At 45.6% G+C, this 15,741-nt stretch overlaps 1 protein-coding gene across 1 annotated transcript in view; it reads right to left on the reverse strand.

Moving 5' to 3' along the window:
• Positions 1-15,741, reverse strand: part of REEP4 (receptor accessory protein 4) — a 121,542-nt gene that overhangs the window by 36,611 nt on the left and 69,190 nt on the right. The window contains exons 3-5 of the mRNA XM_086943685.1: positions 6,033-6,105; positions 4,927-5,003; positions 251-371 (exon numbers count right to left, since the gene is read on the reverse strand). Of these exons, the coding sequence (XP_086799811.1) occupies positions 251-371; positions 4,927-5,003; positions 6,033-6,105 (271 nt within the window). The remainder of the gene's footprint in view (positions 1-250; positions 372-4,926; positions 5,004-6,032; positions 6,106-15,741) is intronic.

The raw sequence follows: 15,741 nt of genomic DNA on the forward strand, positions 1-15,741 counted from the left end.
ATTCACCAGACACATCCTCACCACTTGCCTCTCCATTACAAGCCCATGCCCATCTGCAGTACTTGCATCTTCTAAAGTGCTGCACGGTTTTGTGCTATTTCACTCAACTTAAGTCACATCTATACATAGTGCACCTTGTGTAGGCCTCAGTGCAGGAATAGGATGGAGCATAACAAGAATGAGGCATACGCTGAGCCATGTAAAACGTGAGGTGGTACAAAGAAGGTGCGACAACATATGTCCATCTTACCTTTTCTCTCCTTGACAGCGCTGGGTGGATAAATTTGCGGTAGAGGAGACTGGCTCCCTTTGTGTATGGAGAAAGAAGCCAGATAACAAATGCCATCTTTATCTCATAGTAGAATGGAAACCTGTAGATGCAAAGGGGAAAAGACCATCGGCATTCTGAGAAAGAAATAAGCGAGGCAAACACATTCAAGGGGAAACAATCTATGCAAGTGAGGAGTAGGCTGGGCAGGAAGAAATTCTTAGCAAAAAGAGGATATTGATTGACTACACAAGAGACGTTGTCATGGCATCCGGAGATTATCTGCACAAGGAACAAATGCTATTCACTGAAGAATCATTGCGGAGAATACCTCACGGAACGAAGGTGGACCAGGAACCCCTGGTTCCTTGTGGCTCAGGTGACCTGGAAAAGCAAAAAGCAAAGAAAAACAAACGTGCCACTGTTGAGGTGGACCGGTGCACTAGCATCGCCCCTGGACCTCCCCCTACCAATAGAGTACCTGTATTGTACAGTCTTCAGTCCCACAGTAGGAAAAGGTGCTCTGCCTTAACACCTTGACAATAGGTTCCATAAGCTAGAGTAGGTCGCTCCGACTGCAGAGGAGTTTCTACCACCCGTCTAGAACTCTAATGATACTGTCTTTTTATCTACAATTAATCCCAAAGTAAAAAATCCAGTTTGCATTGGGAACTGGTAACGCTCTATGGTCCAATAGGTTCCCCACTTGCTGCCAGGAATGCTTAACTGTGACAAGTAATTTCAAGGATAGAGGCCATTAATAACAAGTACTCCAGGGTACTTAACAGAGGCCTGCCTTAGAAAAACATCTATTTCCAACAATGGAGAAGATGGTACACATGTTGATTGGAACCTAAAAACAAATGTAAAGCTCATCAGACTGAGATCAGAGAACATGTAATAAAGCCATGTGAACCAGAATCCATACTAATGAGCCAGACCAACAACGTGAGCCACTGAGAGTACAGCAAAAAGAATAAACAATTCTCATTTAACAAACTATGTTACAAAATTCTTTCATTTGTATTAAAAATGTATGGAATCACAACTTTAGCAAACTACTAAGGAATTAAAGAGGCACAAATGACACCCAAAATGCTCTCTTTTGTGGTAGTGTGGGCGGGCAAGTTAGGCATATCAGAGGATGCTAAGTGTTCATTGCTCACAAAGGCAGTAAGTGAGAGACACACTCAAAGATATTCAAAACCAATCTATAAAAATAACACATACTTTTATACTAATAGATACTAAGATCATCAGAATCAAGTGAGTACCTTTCGAGTTGCACATTTTTACAGTTTTCAAAAGATGACAGTGCAATGTTTGGGAGGGGTAATGTTATCCCATGTGGAAACACGTACTGCATTCGGGTACCTCACAGCGACTTATGGGACCAATCTCCTTGACTTACAGTGAGTATTGGGCGTGGTCAAAGGCAGAACCAACAGGTCACCTAGGGAGGCCCTGGGGGCGTCCAAGTGCAGAGGTGTGTTACAGTGCCAGGTGTCCCATTCACTTTAATGGGGAATGGTCTGGTTGCAAAGAGGCAGCAAGCTGAGACTGGGAGACCAACAAGAGTGCTCAGGTCTCGCGATGCTCAGGACATGAGGACACGTTTGGTCCTCTCCTCCTTGGGCCAGGGCAGCCGGGGGCAGAAGTGTTCCGTCAGGTTTTCATCACCTGAGACACTCGCGGTGGAGGAAGCCTGCACAAAGAGGCTGCAGGCAGCGTGGGGGAGACCACTGGGGGCAAACACAAAGTGGGCTTTGTCTCTGAGGGTCAGGAGGAACATGGGGGACCACGCTGGTACCATTGGCCCACTTCAACTCGGGCTAAGGGGCACAGGTGCAGTGGTGCTTTCTGGGGTCAGGTTTGCAGCAGTCCGGAGTCCTTACAGTTCTTTTGGAGTACCTGCAGGATGTAAGGAAGCAGCTCAGCTACTCGACGGGAGTTCCTGGGTCTTTGTTGAAGGCAGGCAGTCCTCCCATGCTTTTGGAGGCACAGCACCTGCAGGACGAGACGGGAATAGCAGACAGGCCAGCAGGGTTGGTGCCAAGTCAGTTGCTTGTCCACACTTCTAGCTTCTCGAAGCACTGTGTTTTTTTCTTCTTGGGTCGGCAGGAATTTGACTTCCTGGTGCCAGGGGCTCCCCTAAATACTAAATGTAGGGATGTTAGGGGAGTGTAGGGTAGTAGTCAATCGGCTACTTATCCCTGGTGTCACTACGCCCCCTAGATGACCACTGCCTATGGGAAATGGGCATAACCCTGTCCCAGAGTTCCTAATTTGGCCATCAGACTTAAATTGTGCATCCCCATCAGATAGCCCATGTTAGGGGTGGATTTGTCCTGAGGTTAGACACTCTTCTCCAACTACTAATTTTCCTGCCTGTCCTGGTGCTAAATTGGCCCTGGTCAGGGGGTTGGCAGCCCTCACCTCTGAGGGAAGACAGATTTGCATACCAAAGGCGGTGGACTCTTTGAAGGTCCCTGCCTTGAAATACTAATTTACCAGCCTTCCTGTTGGAGGTGTAAAACATATCCCTACAGAGCAGGTATTGTTCCTGACCGCCCGAGAGCGTGGACTCTCCCCCCTGGGGGTCAGAAACCTCGCCTGTGATGGCAGGCTGAACTGGACCACTTAACCAGCACACTAGGGGGCTGGTAGGTTTTAGGGGGAACCTTTAAGTTACCCTCTTGGGTGCATGTATTAATAAATCCATAACTGGAATGAGTGTGGGTTTATTACTACAGGAGCTTAACTACGTTTTCAGTTTTTTTTAAACTTGCACAGACCATGCAACTGACAAGTAACTGGTCACCACTCACTCAAGACAACGAGACTCTGAATGAACCCTTAACTAAACAAATTGCTGCATTGGTTGGCACTCTCTTTATTGGAGTAATGGTGTTTTGCAGAAAGGGTCATTTTACCTTTAGTTCTCTGCATTGTTCAGCCTTGCCCAAACAGACGCATATTTGGAAACAAAAGGCCAAATACATAAAGACTGCTACGTTTTACAATTTGTGTTAGGCACCTTTGTCCAATGGACTACAGAGTGAAACAACTATTCGTAAACCTTGCATGAAAAGACTTGAGGTTCTCAGGTTGCTGATGTCAAGCAAGACTCTTAGGAGAATACTGGCCACGTGACAGGAAAAACATAACACACCAAAGATTTAAAGGTTTTTGTTGTCAAATTACAGCCCCTTTAATTTTCTGTGTAGAGCACATTTATCTAATCTTTTCAATTTCTTGTACATAGAACATTCATTTGTCTTCGTAGATTTGGCAATGGCTGAACATTTAGAGTTTATTGGGTGTTATTTACTGTGCTGTGCAGTCCCGGAGTTTCTAACCTCTACTGTCTCCTTGGAGAGGACTGCTCAGCTTAGCTGCCCTAGGGGAGTAACGTGTACAAAGGAAGTAATTTGCGTATCCACTCAAAATGCAACGGAAACATTCATGGAAAATACAATTCATAGCATACAGGTTACTGCCAAGGCCCAACTGTCCCAATACCACCCATATCTCGACAGCAGCAGATATCAGGCCACAATGATCACACCTTCAGTGTTAATAAACATTTCAACATTAATCCCACTGACTTCAAACAGCAATGGTGAGAAAGTTGGTGGGATCATGTTTCCCCAAACTCCCAAAGTGTGTTACAAAGGGGGAAATTAACTGCCAAATAGACTCTGCGGTGTGTTCTTGGAAAGTGGAGCTTTTTGGAATTCATACAGGCGCACAAAACTGTACAAAATTTCCAGATGTAATACTGAATATCAACAGGCAGAGAGCCTGCACTTGCCTGGTTTTTGGAGAGTTTTAGAGTAGTTTTTCCAGGCAAGCAGGCAGCATTTACAGTGCCAGTATATAACACCAATTAGCTCTGTTTAACAAAAAGAATCAGAACATTTTGTATAGAAACGGATTCTGAAAAATGATACTTCAATTTATTTATTCCTGTTCAGCGATCTCCTACATAGATTTCAACTACAGAGAACATTTGCTTGCCCAAGACATCACTCTACTCAACCAGACCAGCTGTGGAATCCAGAGACCCCTCAAGGTGATGAGTTCAAGTGCCTGAATTCTAAAAGTCCCTTTTAATCACAAAGGGGGTAAAAGAGCGAAAGAGAGAAAAATTAGAATATTGGAGGAGGGGCGCAATATTCTACTTTACAGAAAACAAACCGTTCATCTGTACTCTCCTCTGGTTTATTTGTAAATCAGATGCTTTGATGTTGAGGAGATAACAGCATAAAACGAACAATTAATAAATGAGGCTTTGAAGAGTCACTAGCATGTTCTTTTTGCCCTTGGAGATCATGCAATCTCCAAATTACTTAACTGCCTTCCACATCATGTCAGATATTATTAGTTCAACAATGGATCTTCACCAGCAGATCGAGGTGTAGCTGCAGACAGAATTTTGGGGCTCCTCACTTTGTATTATACAAATCGGAGGTGCCACAAGGGTAAACATTCTCACTGCCCCAGGGTGCAAGGGTGGCTGTAAATAAAAAGTCTGCAACCTGCACATTTTAGGTGAGTTCGCGAACTATAGATACAACGTGGGTCGACTGTCTTCTATCCCAGAGACAATGTCTGCAGAAATCACAGTCTATCCCACAAACAGTCCAACATCTTACCAGGCAATTAGCTGGTCTGTGAAGGTCTCGACAGCCATGAAGAGGGCAAACACAATCCAGTACATCATCCATCGAACCTACAATGGAGAAACAGAAAAATGCATTAAATATGGGATGAGAATGCTAGTTAAGCCTGAGAGAAACTCTAATTACAACTGTCAAAATTCACATACTCTCAAACTTTTGCTGTGTGCATAATTTATCAAAATTGCACATTATTCAATGTTGCATATTTTTTTTTGGGGGGGGGGCGATGCAGGAATTTTAGTTGGCTTGAGTGAGAGCTTGTCTGTGCTAGGTGGCATCTCAATAGGCTTTTTTAACTTTTATTGTACGCGATATACGAAATGCATGCTACATTGAAAATCATCAAGCGGGATACTCAAAAGCCATACTTCGTTCTATTAGAGTAATTCTACTATTTTTTTTAATGTCATTTTGTGAAATTAAACTATAAGTATCATGTAATTGAACACTCCCTTAATTCTAGCCCACACAGCCGTTCACTGATTAAGTGGGACAGAAGCACAGCGGTGCATGGACGAAGGTAATAACCATTAGGGGTCAAACCAGCTATAGTAAATATAACAGCAGAAGGACTTTAGGATAAAGTACAGCTGTTACATACTGTAGGAGCATCATGACTCATGTGAGCCCAAGCTGGATGACTTAACAGTCACATGTTTTGAAGCAGGCGCCCCACCCTTCCCTTTGGCCGCCATCCAGGGGTTTAGGGAAACCGGTATGACAACCTGATCTGGGATCACCTTGCAAGCATATGCTCAAATTTGTTTACATGCAACGCTCCAGGCAAACTTCAACCAACCACAATGGGCTGCCTCATGAAAAGCAAAAACGTCTGCCAGCCTGAGTCAGGGTGCGTACATACTGTAGGGTAGATGCAAAGTCATAATTATAAAGTCACAACAGTACAGCAACAGCAGTGGCAGTGGGAAATGGTGGCAAGATATTCACTCCCAAAGCTCTCACTCGAATTAAACGCCTACACAGTCATAATAATCATTAACTAAACTACTAATATTACAAAGGGTTCAGAAGAGGACGTATGTCTAACTGAACCCAAACAACCATCCACTCATACTTACATAGTCTCGGACGTTCTTGGTCTTTACTGCTTTGTATGATGTGTAGGCAGGGTAAAGCAGTCCAAAGACGAGGCTAAAAGAAGATAGAAAAAGACTCGTCAGAGAACACCGACAATAGGAGACAGTGGAGAAACAAGCAATAGTAGACATTTCAGAAGAACGGAGTTGAAGGAGACAGACGAGTAAAAGGAGACCAGGCCAGAAGATGAAAGGCAGAACCTTTGTTACTGTACATAAGGTGAGAAAGGAAAAGGCTCAGGTCAGAAGTAAAAGATCCAAGAATTAGTAGATATAAGGCTTATCAAATGAGGGCTGTAGGCAGAATCATAGGCTTCAAGGGTACAAAAGTAATTAAAGGAGAAAGGTCAGACATTAGGTTATAATCAGGAAAAAGAGGAGAGATGTAGATTCTAAAAACATGGACATAGATAAAACAACGAATCGGGCCAAAGGCACAGAAAAAAAGTGAGGGATGAAGGAGAGGACAGAGATGATTCTGGGGAGAAATAGAGGACATATCCACCAGGAAGAACAAAAGCAGAGATACTTCTAAGAAAGAGAGAATATCTGTCCTCGGAGAAAGACAAATATAGTAGAGAATAGACAAGTCAGTGAGAAAAAAATATAAGAAAAGGGATATCAGTAGATTACAGTACTGGGGGGGGGGAAAAAAGAGGACACAAACCAGGAAGAAATGTTCAATACACACTATCTTTTGTTGAGAATGACAAGAGAAACAAGTAAAACCAAACTAAATGCACAGAGCACATAAACTAACACAAATTAAGAACTTGGACATCACACTTCCCAAGCAGTTTAGTGGAGAGCAGTTTTATTTTTTAAATAAATCTGTTTTTTTAATTGGTGACCAGAGGTCTTAACCAGATGCCCCATACTGAGTCTTGTAATTTCTCAAACATTAGACCGGTTTTTTCTGAAGTTATAACTGAGATCGACTTATAGAGGTAAAAGTTTCCATTATTGGGACTCCGTTCACCAAAGCCCATTGAATTTTCCAATTATCAATGTGTGGATATTGAGGTCCCTGCCATCATGTGGAGAAGTGTGGCTCACTGGTTAGAGGAGGCAGACCCTGATGCAGAGGTCAGACCCGGGACCAGGGTTCAATTCCCGACGCGGCAGGGTCTTGAGCTCAAAAATGTCCACGGACTCGATAATTCTCGCCTCGGTGCCTACTCGAATCATGGGTTCACACTCTGCAACTCTGGGCAATAGCTTGCTTAATCTCCACTACGGCCCACCGCGATGGGATGCCTGGTCTTCACCTTGGGGATGCCCAGTAGGGGTTATCTCACAGGGAAAGCCAGGACGGGTTCCCAAAGCAAGCGCTAAGAGACCTGTCGGTGATTTGGCGCTATATAAATCGAAATTAACATAACATATGGCGACACTAGCAACTGCTGCAACAAAATGTTTTAAAACCGAGGTGTGTGTCTCAATTGCAGCATGCCTACCTTCCCATACAGATACCACACGACCTCTTCAGTTCCCTTCTAGAAAGGAATATACCAGTTAATGTGTATTTTGGGCCAAGAGGCTGGTGGAAGGGTGCTGATAATGCCAAAGAGCCTACACTTTTGATGTAGCGGAGTTCTAAAAGTAACTTTATTCACCTCCTACTTCATGGCTCTGCTCTATTCTCAATGTGCAGGTAGATTCCACAGCAACTGAGAATGAACAAACATTTGCAATGCAATAGGTCTCGCATTTACGAGAGTTTAAGCTATTGGCATTGTAAATGACAATGTGTTTTATTTAGGTTTCAAAAACCAAAACATAAATAAAAAGGCATTGTCATTTACAATGTCAAGAGCTCAAGCTCACGTAAATGCGAGACCTGGTTGCATTGCAAATGCTTTTTATTTCAAGTACTGCAGTGTGCCTCTACCATTCCAAGCCAATATATATATATATTATTCGGTTTACTGAAGTGGGCCTCTTTTGTTGTACTTCATTGTTGTGGAATTGCCGGGCATCTCCGCGCCCGGTTGAAGAGGCCGCCCTGCATGGTCATGGGCTCCCTAGTCGGAGGGGTTTCTGTGGATACATAGATATATTCATACATACATATACTCACGATTCAGCAGCGCTAGGAAGATGAATGCAAGCAAGTTGCCGCTTCATTCGTGGAGGACCATCTGAAATAACTTTTCTACTCAACTAAGTGACTTTCTGATATTAGGGTTGAATCCCACCATTTCGGTCTCCTCCTTTCATCATTTTAAGGTTGATAACCGGGTTAGGTGATCATAAGAACACTAATTATGCGCGCACTGAAGGCAATTAACTTTACTCTGTGTGCTGTATAATTTATCGATATAGCGCTGTGGATGGTTAGCGGTCCTCCGCGCCACAGTTTTCCACCAATGAGTGTCCAATGACGTCCTAGTTTTGTCAATGGCCTGTCAGTGGGATTGCTCGGAAAAAATACCCTTGTGGACAGCTTCCCATCTTTAATGTCGGTTATATTTGGGACCCTTACACGGTTGTTGTTTGCTGCAAGGAAGCAGTATTTCTTCCCCACGGAGAAAGATGTGCAAAGCGCTACTGGAGGGAACCTAATTTTCCCGAAAATAAATATGTACACTGAGCCACGACAATCCCCGTCTATCATCTGAAAATGACACGTTTTCTTCCATTGTATGCTAATCATGCGACAGCCATACGCGCCTCTCCTGTGGGCATAAATTGCTCCTCACTGGTTGAAAATCTCCTCTGCCCCAAACAGAGGCCTGGCACGGAGGGGCACCAGGCGAGCCAGTGCCTGTGCGTTCAGCTGCAGCCTGGTAAGAGCCCGGGTAATTGGAAACAGTTTTTCAAAACAACCCGAAATGGGACTTAAATGGCAGGGATTAAATAACACAAAGCGAACATTAAAGGGGTCCAGGCAGGGGAATTCCGATCCTCTCTCCCCCTTCTGTCTTCTGCAGAGAAGCAGGAGGAAAAATAAAGCAGTTAATTGATGTACAGGCTAGAAACAGGACTCCTGCTGCCACAGAGAAATCAAATCTGTCAGCAATTAGTGCGGTCTTAGGAGGTAGAGAGCTGTTCGGTGTTTGAACAGTGAATGGAGGGTTAGCAATTATGGGAACTGATAAAAGTATGCAGATTTTCAAACAGCAGGTTAACAAGCGGTACCCCTCCAGCCCCCACCCAGAGTTTTTTCCATAACTTGCTGCAGATGTGGACAATGCAGGGGCTGTGCCCAAGCCTCCTGGCCAAGGGTGCACGATTATACAGTGTTTTAGGACAGCGGGGGCAAGGGGGGGGCCCTAGAGAGTAAACACCTAAGGAGGGGGATCAGTTGAGGAAGAGGACACGAGAGTGAGAAATGTTCAGAGTGGGAAGTATAGAAACAAGCAATGCTAGCGGGAAGCCTTGTGCCATCTCCTGGGGTCAGGCGGTCGCTGAGTGCGTCGCGACGGATTCCTCAGCACTGCCGCCGGGCCCTTTAGCCTGTCTGGGAAAGCGAAAGCATGCCGCAATGCACGCATAGGGACAGAAAAATGCACACACGTGTGCACAAAGATGGCGTTGGGCTGTCCACATGTGCGTGCATTTTGTTTGTCCCTATGCATGCGTGTGTAGCTTTGCGGATGGAGAGCGCAGCCATCTTAGTACATCTCAACGCACGTGCATTTAGCTTTGCCTGAATCGATTCCAAAAGGTCCTCTCCATGGCGAGATGGCGCATGCACTGCTTTCGCCAGGCGAGACCTAAAAAGGGAGGTGGACAAATTACCCTCAGGCAACTTAAGCTTTTACAAATGGGTTGTGAAAAGTCTACTGAATTCCTCAAAGAAGATACCTTGACTGCATAATGTTGGCAGAATGCATGCTGTGTAGCCCATCAAGACACCTTACATACATCACTAACAGGTATGTGCTTGAAGAATATCACAGAAGCTGGAAAAACACTTTGTAGAAGACGTAGGGACACCGGCTCGAGAAAAGGATCCTGCAAAACATGGCAATGATAATCTAGGGCGTAATCCAGCTTGCTACTATGGCCTTGCAGTTGCCCGTCAGTCATCACTACCCCAAAAAATTGAAAAGAAAAATAGATTTGTCTGTATTTCTATAAAAGCCATCCCGACTTCCAAACTGGGAAGAGCCTTCACAGCTGATGAGGTATGATAATATAACAATGGAATGACAATTCCCCCATTTAAACAAAACTAAGGCCACCTTTATTCCAAGGATTGAATTATAAAGATCACCCTGTTCTATTACAATATAGTGTACAGTTTAAAAAAGCATGCATCTTGCAGATTAGTTACGCACCAAGCGGAGGTTATGGCAACCAAGAAAAACAACTTTGATTGGAGAGCACAAGACATCCTCATTCTTAATAGAAAAAAACTTAAAACTTTGCTTTAGAATATCAAAGTTAAATCAATAAAGGTTACCATTTGTCCACTTAACAGTGTTATACTCCATATCACCAGGCGGCTTATGCGAACAAGCGCTTAGCAAGTGCCCTTCGCATAACTTTCAGATCAAAGGAATTCCATAGTCGACTGAGCAAGTTAGTAGGTACATCTCTTGATAAAGGACACAATATCGGAACCACAGCCATTGCTTTTTTACAGCACTGCGGTGGAGGGCTTTCTGGCAGCAAGCACGAAAGCCAGCTTTTCTGAAGAGTCGAGGTAGGCAAAGGATTGGTCGTCAGAAACCATGTGCTTGTGTTCAATGATGGAGCTGCGGGTTATGCAGCACAGGTTCAGTCACTCGACTTCTTTACCTACATGGTCAGGAATGTGCCACCAACCCAGTCTCAAGGAAGGAGGGCTCTCCTTTAGGGGGGTGGGGGAAAGGGAATTGCACTCTTCCAAAGTGAATGATGGTGGTCCAAGAACCAAACTTTAGGAGGCCTAGTAGTAGCCACCAGGATCAACAGATATGCCTGATGTTCTGGAGAAACTTTTGGATCAGACCACTGGAGGCAATAGATGCAATAACGCCACCGCCAAACCAAAAATTGTGCTATTCCCCAGGAACTAGGAGCCTTGCCAATTCAGACAGCAAACTATGTGCATCTCGAATTCAGGCGAGTGGCAAAAGTCTATGGCGACAACAAGCAGGCGAGGTGGAATCCAAGACTTACTCGTCAATATTTCAATTGTGAGGACAGTTCACAAGGCTGCTAAAGGTCTCGGACTAGATATTGCAGAGTCTGCAGTGTGAAACACCAGCAGAAACAAGATATGCTCAATCAACTGTAAAGCGCTCCGATACCAGATATCTTCGTGTCTAGTTCGCGCTATATAAAAAAAAAAACGTGTAAAATAAAAATAAAATAAAAAACTACTTCCACATCTTGCTGCCACCTGGCAACGATGTGTGAATGTGGTCTCCTTTTGATTTCTCTTTCACCTAGCAGAGAGCTGTGGTTCTGTTCACAATATTACCACAACAATGGACCTGACAACTGTACTAGAAAAACAACTTTCTGTTCTGATACATTCAAGTGGATAGCGAAATCTGATCTGCACTACAATAATCTTAAGAATTAGATCTAAGCACATGCTCTGAAGAGTAGCTTTGCACCAAGAGTTATAGAAAGAATCCCACTGAGAGGATTGAGAATACGGGGAGGAGTGACTATCACAAGGTTGGAACCGCTGATGTAAATGCTGCACATCGGAATACTTTTTTTTTTTTTAAAAAACCTTTAGTATTACTTCAAGCAGATACAAGTATGGGCCTACAACCACCCCGGCTGGCCGCTAGTCAAGTCGTGAGTACAGCAAATCAATGTGAAAAAATTATAGCAGCCCGAGAGCCGGGGTCTAACAAGTGTCCAGGATATGACTTGCGGTCAAGCGTACTGGCCCAAATTCAGGATTCATGAAGGTTCATTTTACAATAAGAAAAACTAAGGATCAATGCCGTACAGTCATACATGGTCCTACAATAACAAGCGTGAATCAGGAAATCCTCAAATAATGCAAATACAATTGAAGTACTGGGGGTAAGGTATACAAGTCAGGATAAACGTGAACACCAACCCGTTTCATAGCAAAGCTGCACCCCCCCCCCCCTAAAAACGAGACATACTATAGGAAACATGAAAAACGACGGCACCAAAAAGGAAGACAAAAGGGCCATAGAAACAAATAACGGACAACTTAATAGACCCCATCCCCCTACCCTGCACGCCTGCAGAAGGCCACGGCCTACCCCCCCCCCCCAGCAGCGTGCCTGTCGCCCTAAATAAGAGACCCGAAATATAGAAAAAGAGGAGAAAGAAGTAAAGAAGAAAAAAGTGGAGAAGGGTCCTCGATCTTGCCACCCGGCCCCTCCCCCCACCCCCGGTAAACATCTTAAAAGCAAAACAGAATAGCCTTGGAAAACATTAATCACCGATAGCACCATCAATAAAACCCCCGCCGAGTGTCCCCCAAATCACCGTCACCCATCAATAAGTCCATCGGATCCTAGGCGGTGTCCCCCCTGGCCTTTTCTATCAACAGTACCAACATACGTCCACTTATCAGTCGGCATACAGAGCGGCGCGGAGGGTCCAAGCGGTCCGGGCGGACCGGGCCGTGTTATTACTCCAAGGGACTTCAGCAACCAAAACCCAGGCGAATATGTATGGCGGAAATCCATCTGTGTCGATATCAACATCGAATACATCCTCGAGTCCGAACACAGTCTCACCATCCAAGGAGAGAGAGTCACACCATGCGGCAAGCGCTGAGACGTCACCGGGGCAGCCCAAGACATGGATCGGCGTGGTTTCCCCATCCGCTGATTAGATATGTGCCCCGACGAGTCACTCACATGTATCACAGTTCTGGCCAAGGCGAGCTCATGAGCCGGGTCTTCTGGCGTCTCCACAAAACTAGGTGCAGCTGGAGCACTCTTCATCGACATAGAGGCGGACACATCGGCGCTTCCTTGAAATCGAACTGTGCCCGTGTGGAACGGCGTGACAACAATGGCGGCCATCCTTCTTCCCAGGTCCCGGGAGTTACAGATCAGGGTCGCATGTAGGGTCGTTAGAGCAGCCAAAATATCTGTGGACGTGGGCTCTTTCTCGTGGCGCCAGACCCCTGAACTCTCCCGCATGGCAATTTTTCCATCCAGATGTGGGCTGCGTAAGAGGGTGGCAGCCGCCATCTTAGCTGATCCGGCCTCGTCCCTCTGGACCTCACCTCGGGACCGAGCCCCACACCAGGGCGCAACAGGAGTCACATCGCGGACCCAGAAAGTCAAGGCCGGCTTCCCAGCGAAGTCACCAAAGGGCTAAACAAAATCGCTGCCGCTCCCCTGAAACCGCCCGCCGATTCCGGGGGAAGCCGTTAGTTATGCCCAGACACAGAGCTGGAAAGGGGGCCAATTATCAAGAACTCCCCTCGATCCTGCTTTGCCACACATCTCCACGAGGCACTCCGCGAGATGGACTGAGTCGTCACTGTCATCATCGGCCCATTGAACCTCCGGCGCCCTCCGGCCGACTCCGCACCTCCACCGGTGGCCGCTGTTGTATACTCAGACATGAGTCCCTTTCTCACTGCACCATCAGGATTCAAGCAAGCCGGGCCGAAGACGGCTGAAATGCCAGAAACCGGTCCCCGGTAGCTTGTCTCCTTTCTGGTGAAGAATTGGCTTGGTAGTTTAGTCTGCCCTGTTCCCATGATGCACTGGGCCAGGGACAGACTGATTTGCATAGAGACAGGTTCTGAGCTGGGATGGTGCAGTGAGATAAATAACGGTGATGGATCAAGGCCTGATCTTTGGACTGGGTAAGAGTGGTCTGCTTAATTCAGACACTCTGTTCATCACCACCCCCTTTTCTGAATCGTTGTCACAGTCGTGGCCGGCTGCTCTCCTCACTCGACACCCCGGTCCCAGCTCCGTGAGGGCCGCAAAACAGTCGGGGACATTTCTTCGGATCTGCCGCACGTAGAAGCCCCAGGAGCAAACGGTCAGTAAAAGTTCTCCTTCGCCTAGTTAAATATGCCGTCACTGCTCAGGATAAGTGCCAGGATGTATGTGCGGGGTGAGAGGGTTCACGGAGCCGAGCGTCTATGCGGCCATCTCGGTTGCTAGCTTGGCTCCTCCCTCCACATCAGAATACGTGTTCCACTGCTTCAGCAAATACTTCAAGGAGTGCATATGGGGCTTAGCAAGGGTGGCCACCACTAAGCACAACACCTGCTGTTCCAGAAACATTTGAATCCACCGAGCGAAGCAGGGTCTGATCCACATTGTTCACCAGGAAACTAAAAAAATGCATAGATATAGGCAAGGAAGGGGCCGTACCATGTGTGAGGCACGTGTCTAGTACTCGTACACCAAGCTCTATTCAAAACCGCTATTATTTGTCATGCACGTTGCAATGTAAAGCTCCTTTTTAGTGCACTTGTCAGAGATCACAAAGTAAAACCACTCTATATGGTTTCTGGTAATCAGCTCAAGCTCTCCTTGGTGACTAAGCCATGGGACAGCCTCTTCAGTCTCTATACCTGTGTCCTTGGGAGGGTGCGGCTTCAGCTAAACCAGTTTAACCTTTGGCCTAAAACAATGCTATTTGGTCTGGCAACTATATATCCTCTCCACATCAGTTACATAGAAATACCGCTACAGGAAACCCAGGCCTTAGGTTTGATGTAGCACTGGTTAGATCGGATGATGCGAGCCATTCACAGTCTGCCACAGAATGACTACAGCACAACCCAAGGTTGTAAGCCACTGACCTTCAGGGGTAATCTAGCTGAGCCATATTATACCCTAGGTGAGCACAAAAAAAATGAGCTTGTGTTTTTTTAGGTCTTGCCAACATACCCATTTAGCTATCTCTTGTCAAAAGACCTATTCTGTCCAATACCAATACTTACTGTGGGCTTTGGGTCAGCTGTTTGAACATCATTGGTTGGCTTTGTCAATCCCTTTTGATTGCTTCTTACTGCATAGCTTTCCTCTTTTTAGGTTTTTCCTTCCCTTGGAGCATAGTCTCTTTACCATCTATTTGACTAGATACGTTGTATCCTTCCACTGCTTACATTCTAGTGACTACTTTTTAGGTTGAGCCTAGACAGCACGCAGCGCTGCTCTAGGAGATGACCTTTTGGAATCGGTCAGCTGCAGGAGCGACCAGTGATGCGCCTAGGGGCCATCTGTTTTTCTAATTACCTTTCACTTTCGTGCTTTTTCGAGCAATATACAGCCATGCTCTTGTTTATCAATCATGCTTTCAGCTCACTCGGTGCCGCCTGACACTCAGACAGGGGTTGGTAACATATGTACAGCAGACGCTTTGCTTTTGCTGAAGTTCGTGCTTCAATTAAATAATTTAATGAATTTTTTAAATACCACACGCACTTGGGAGGCAGAACCACTCTAAGGTAGTGAGACGGCAGCCGGATATATATTGTATGTCACGGGAACTTCAAGGTGCAAATTCTGTTTGTGCTTGTGCCTAACTCGCAACAACGCAACTTGGCGATGTAATGTCTTCAGTATGGTAAGGGGCTGGAGGGGGCTTCTCTGCATGTTTTATGCACACCTTCTCAGGCATAACGAGTTGTAAAAGTGCCACCTGTTGTTGCAGGCCAAAGGGGACATATGCAAACACTTAAACACACACAACTTCTGCCAGGATGAAATATATGGCTCTTTGAGTGGGCCCTTGTGAACTTGGTCTTGCTAAAATTCGTCATTAATGTAAAGCACAA

The sequence above is a fragment of the Lissotriton vulgaris genome, chromosome 11 (assembly GCF_964263255.1).
Source record: "Lissotriton vulgaris chromosome 11, aLisVul1.2, whole genome shotgun sequence".
NCBI classification, from domain to species: Eukaryota; Metazoa; Chordata; class Amphibia; order Caudata; family Salamandridae; genus Lissotriton; species Lissotriton vulgaris.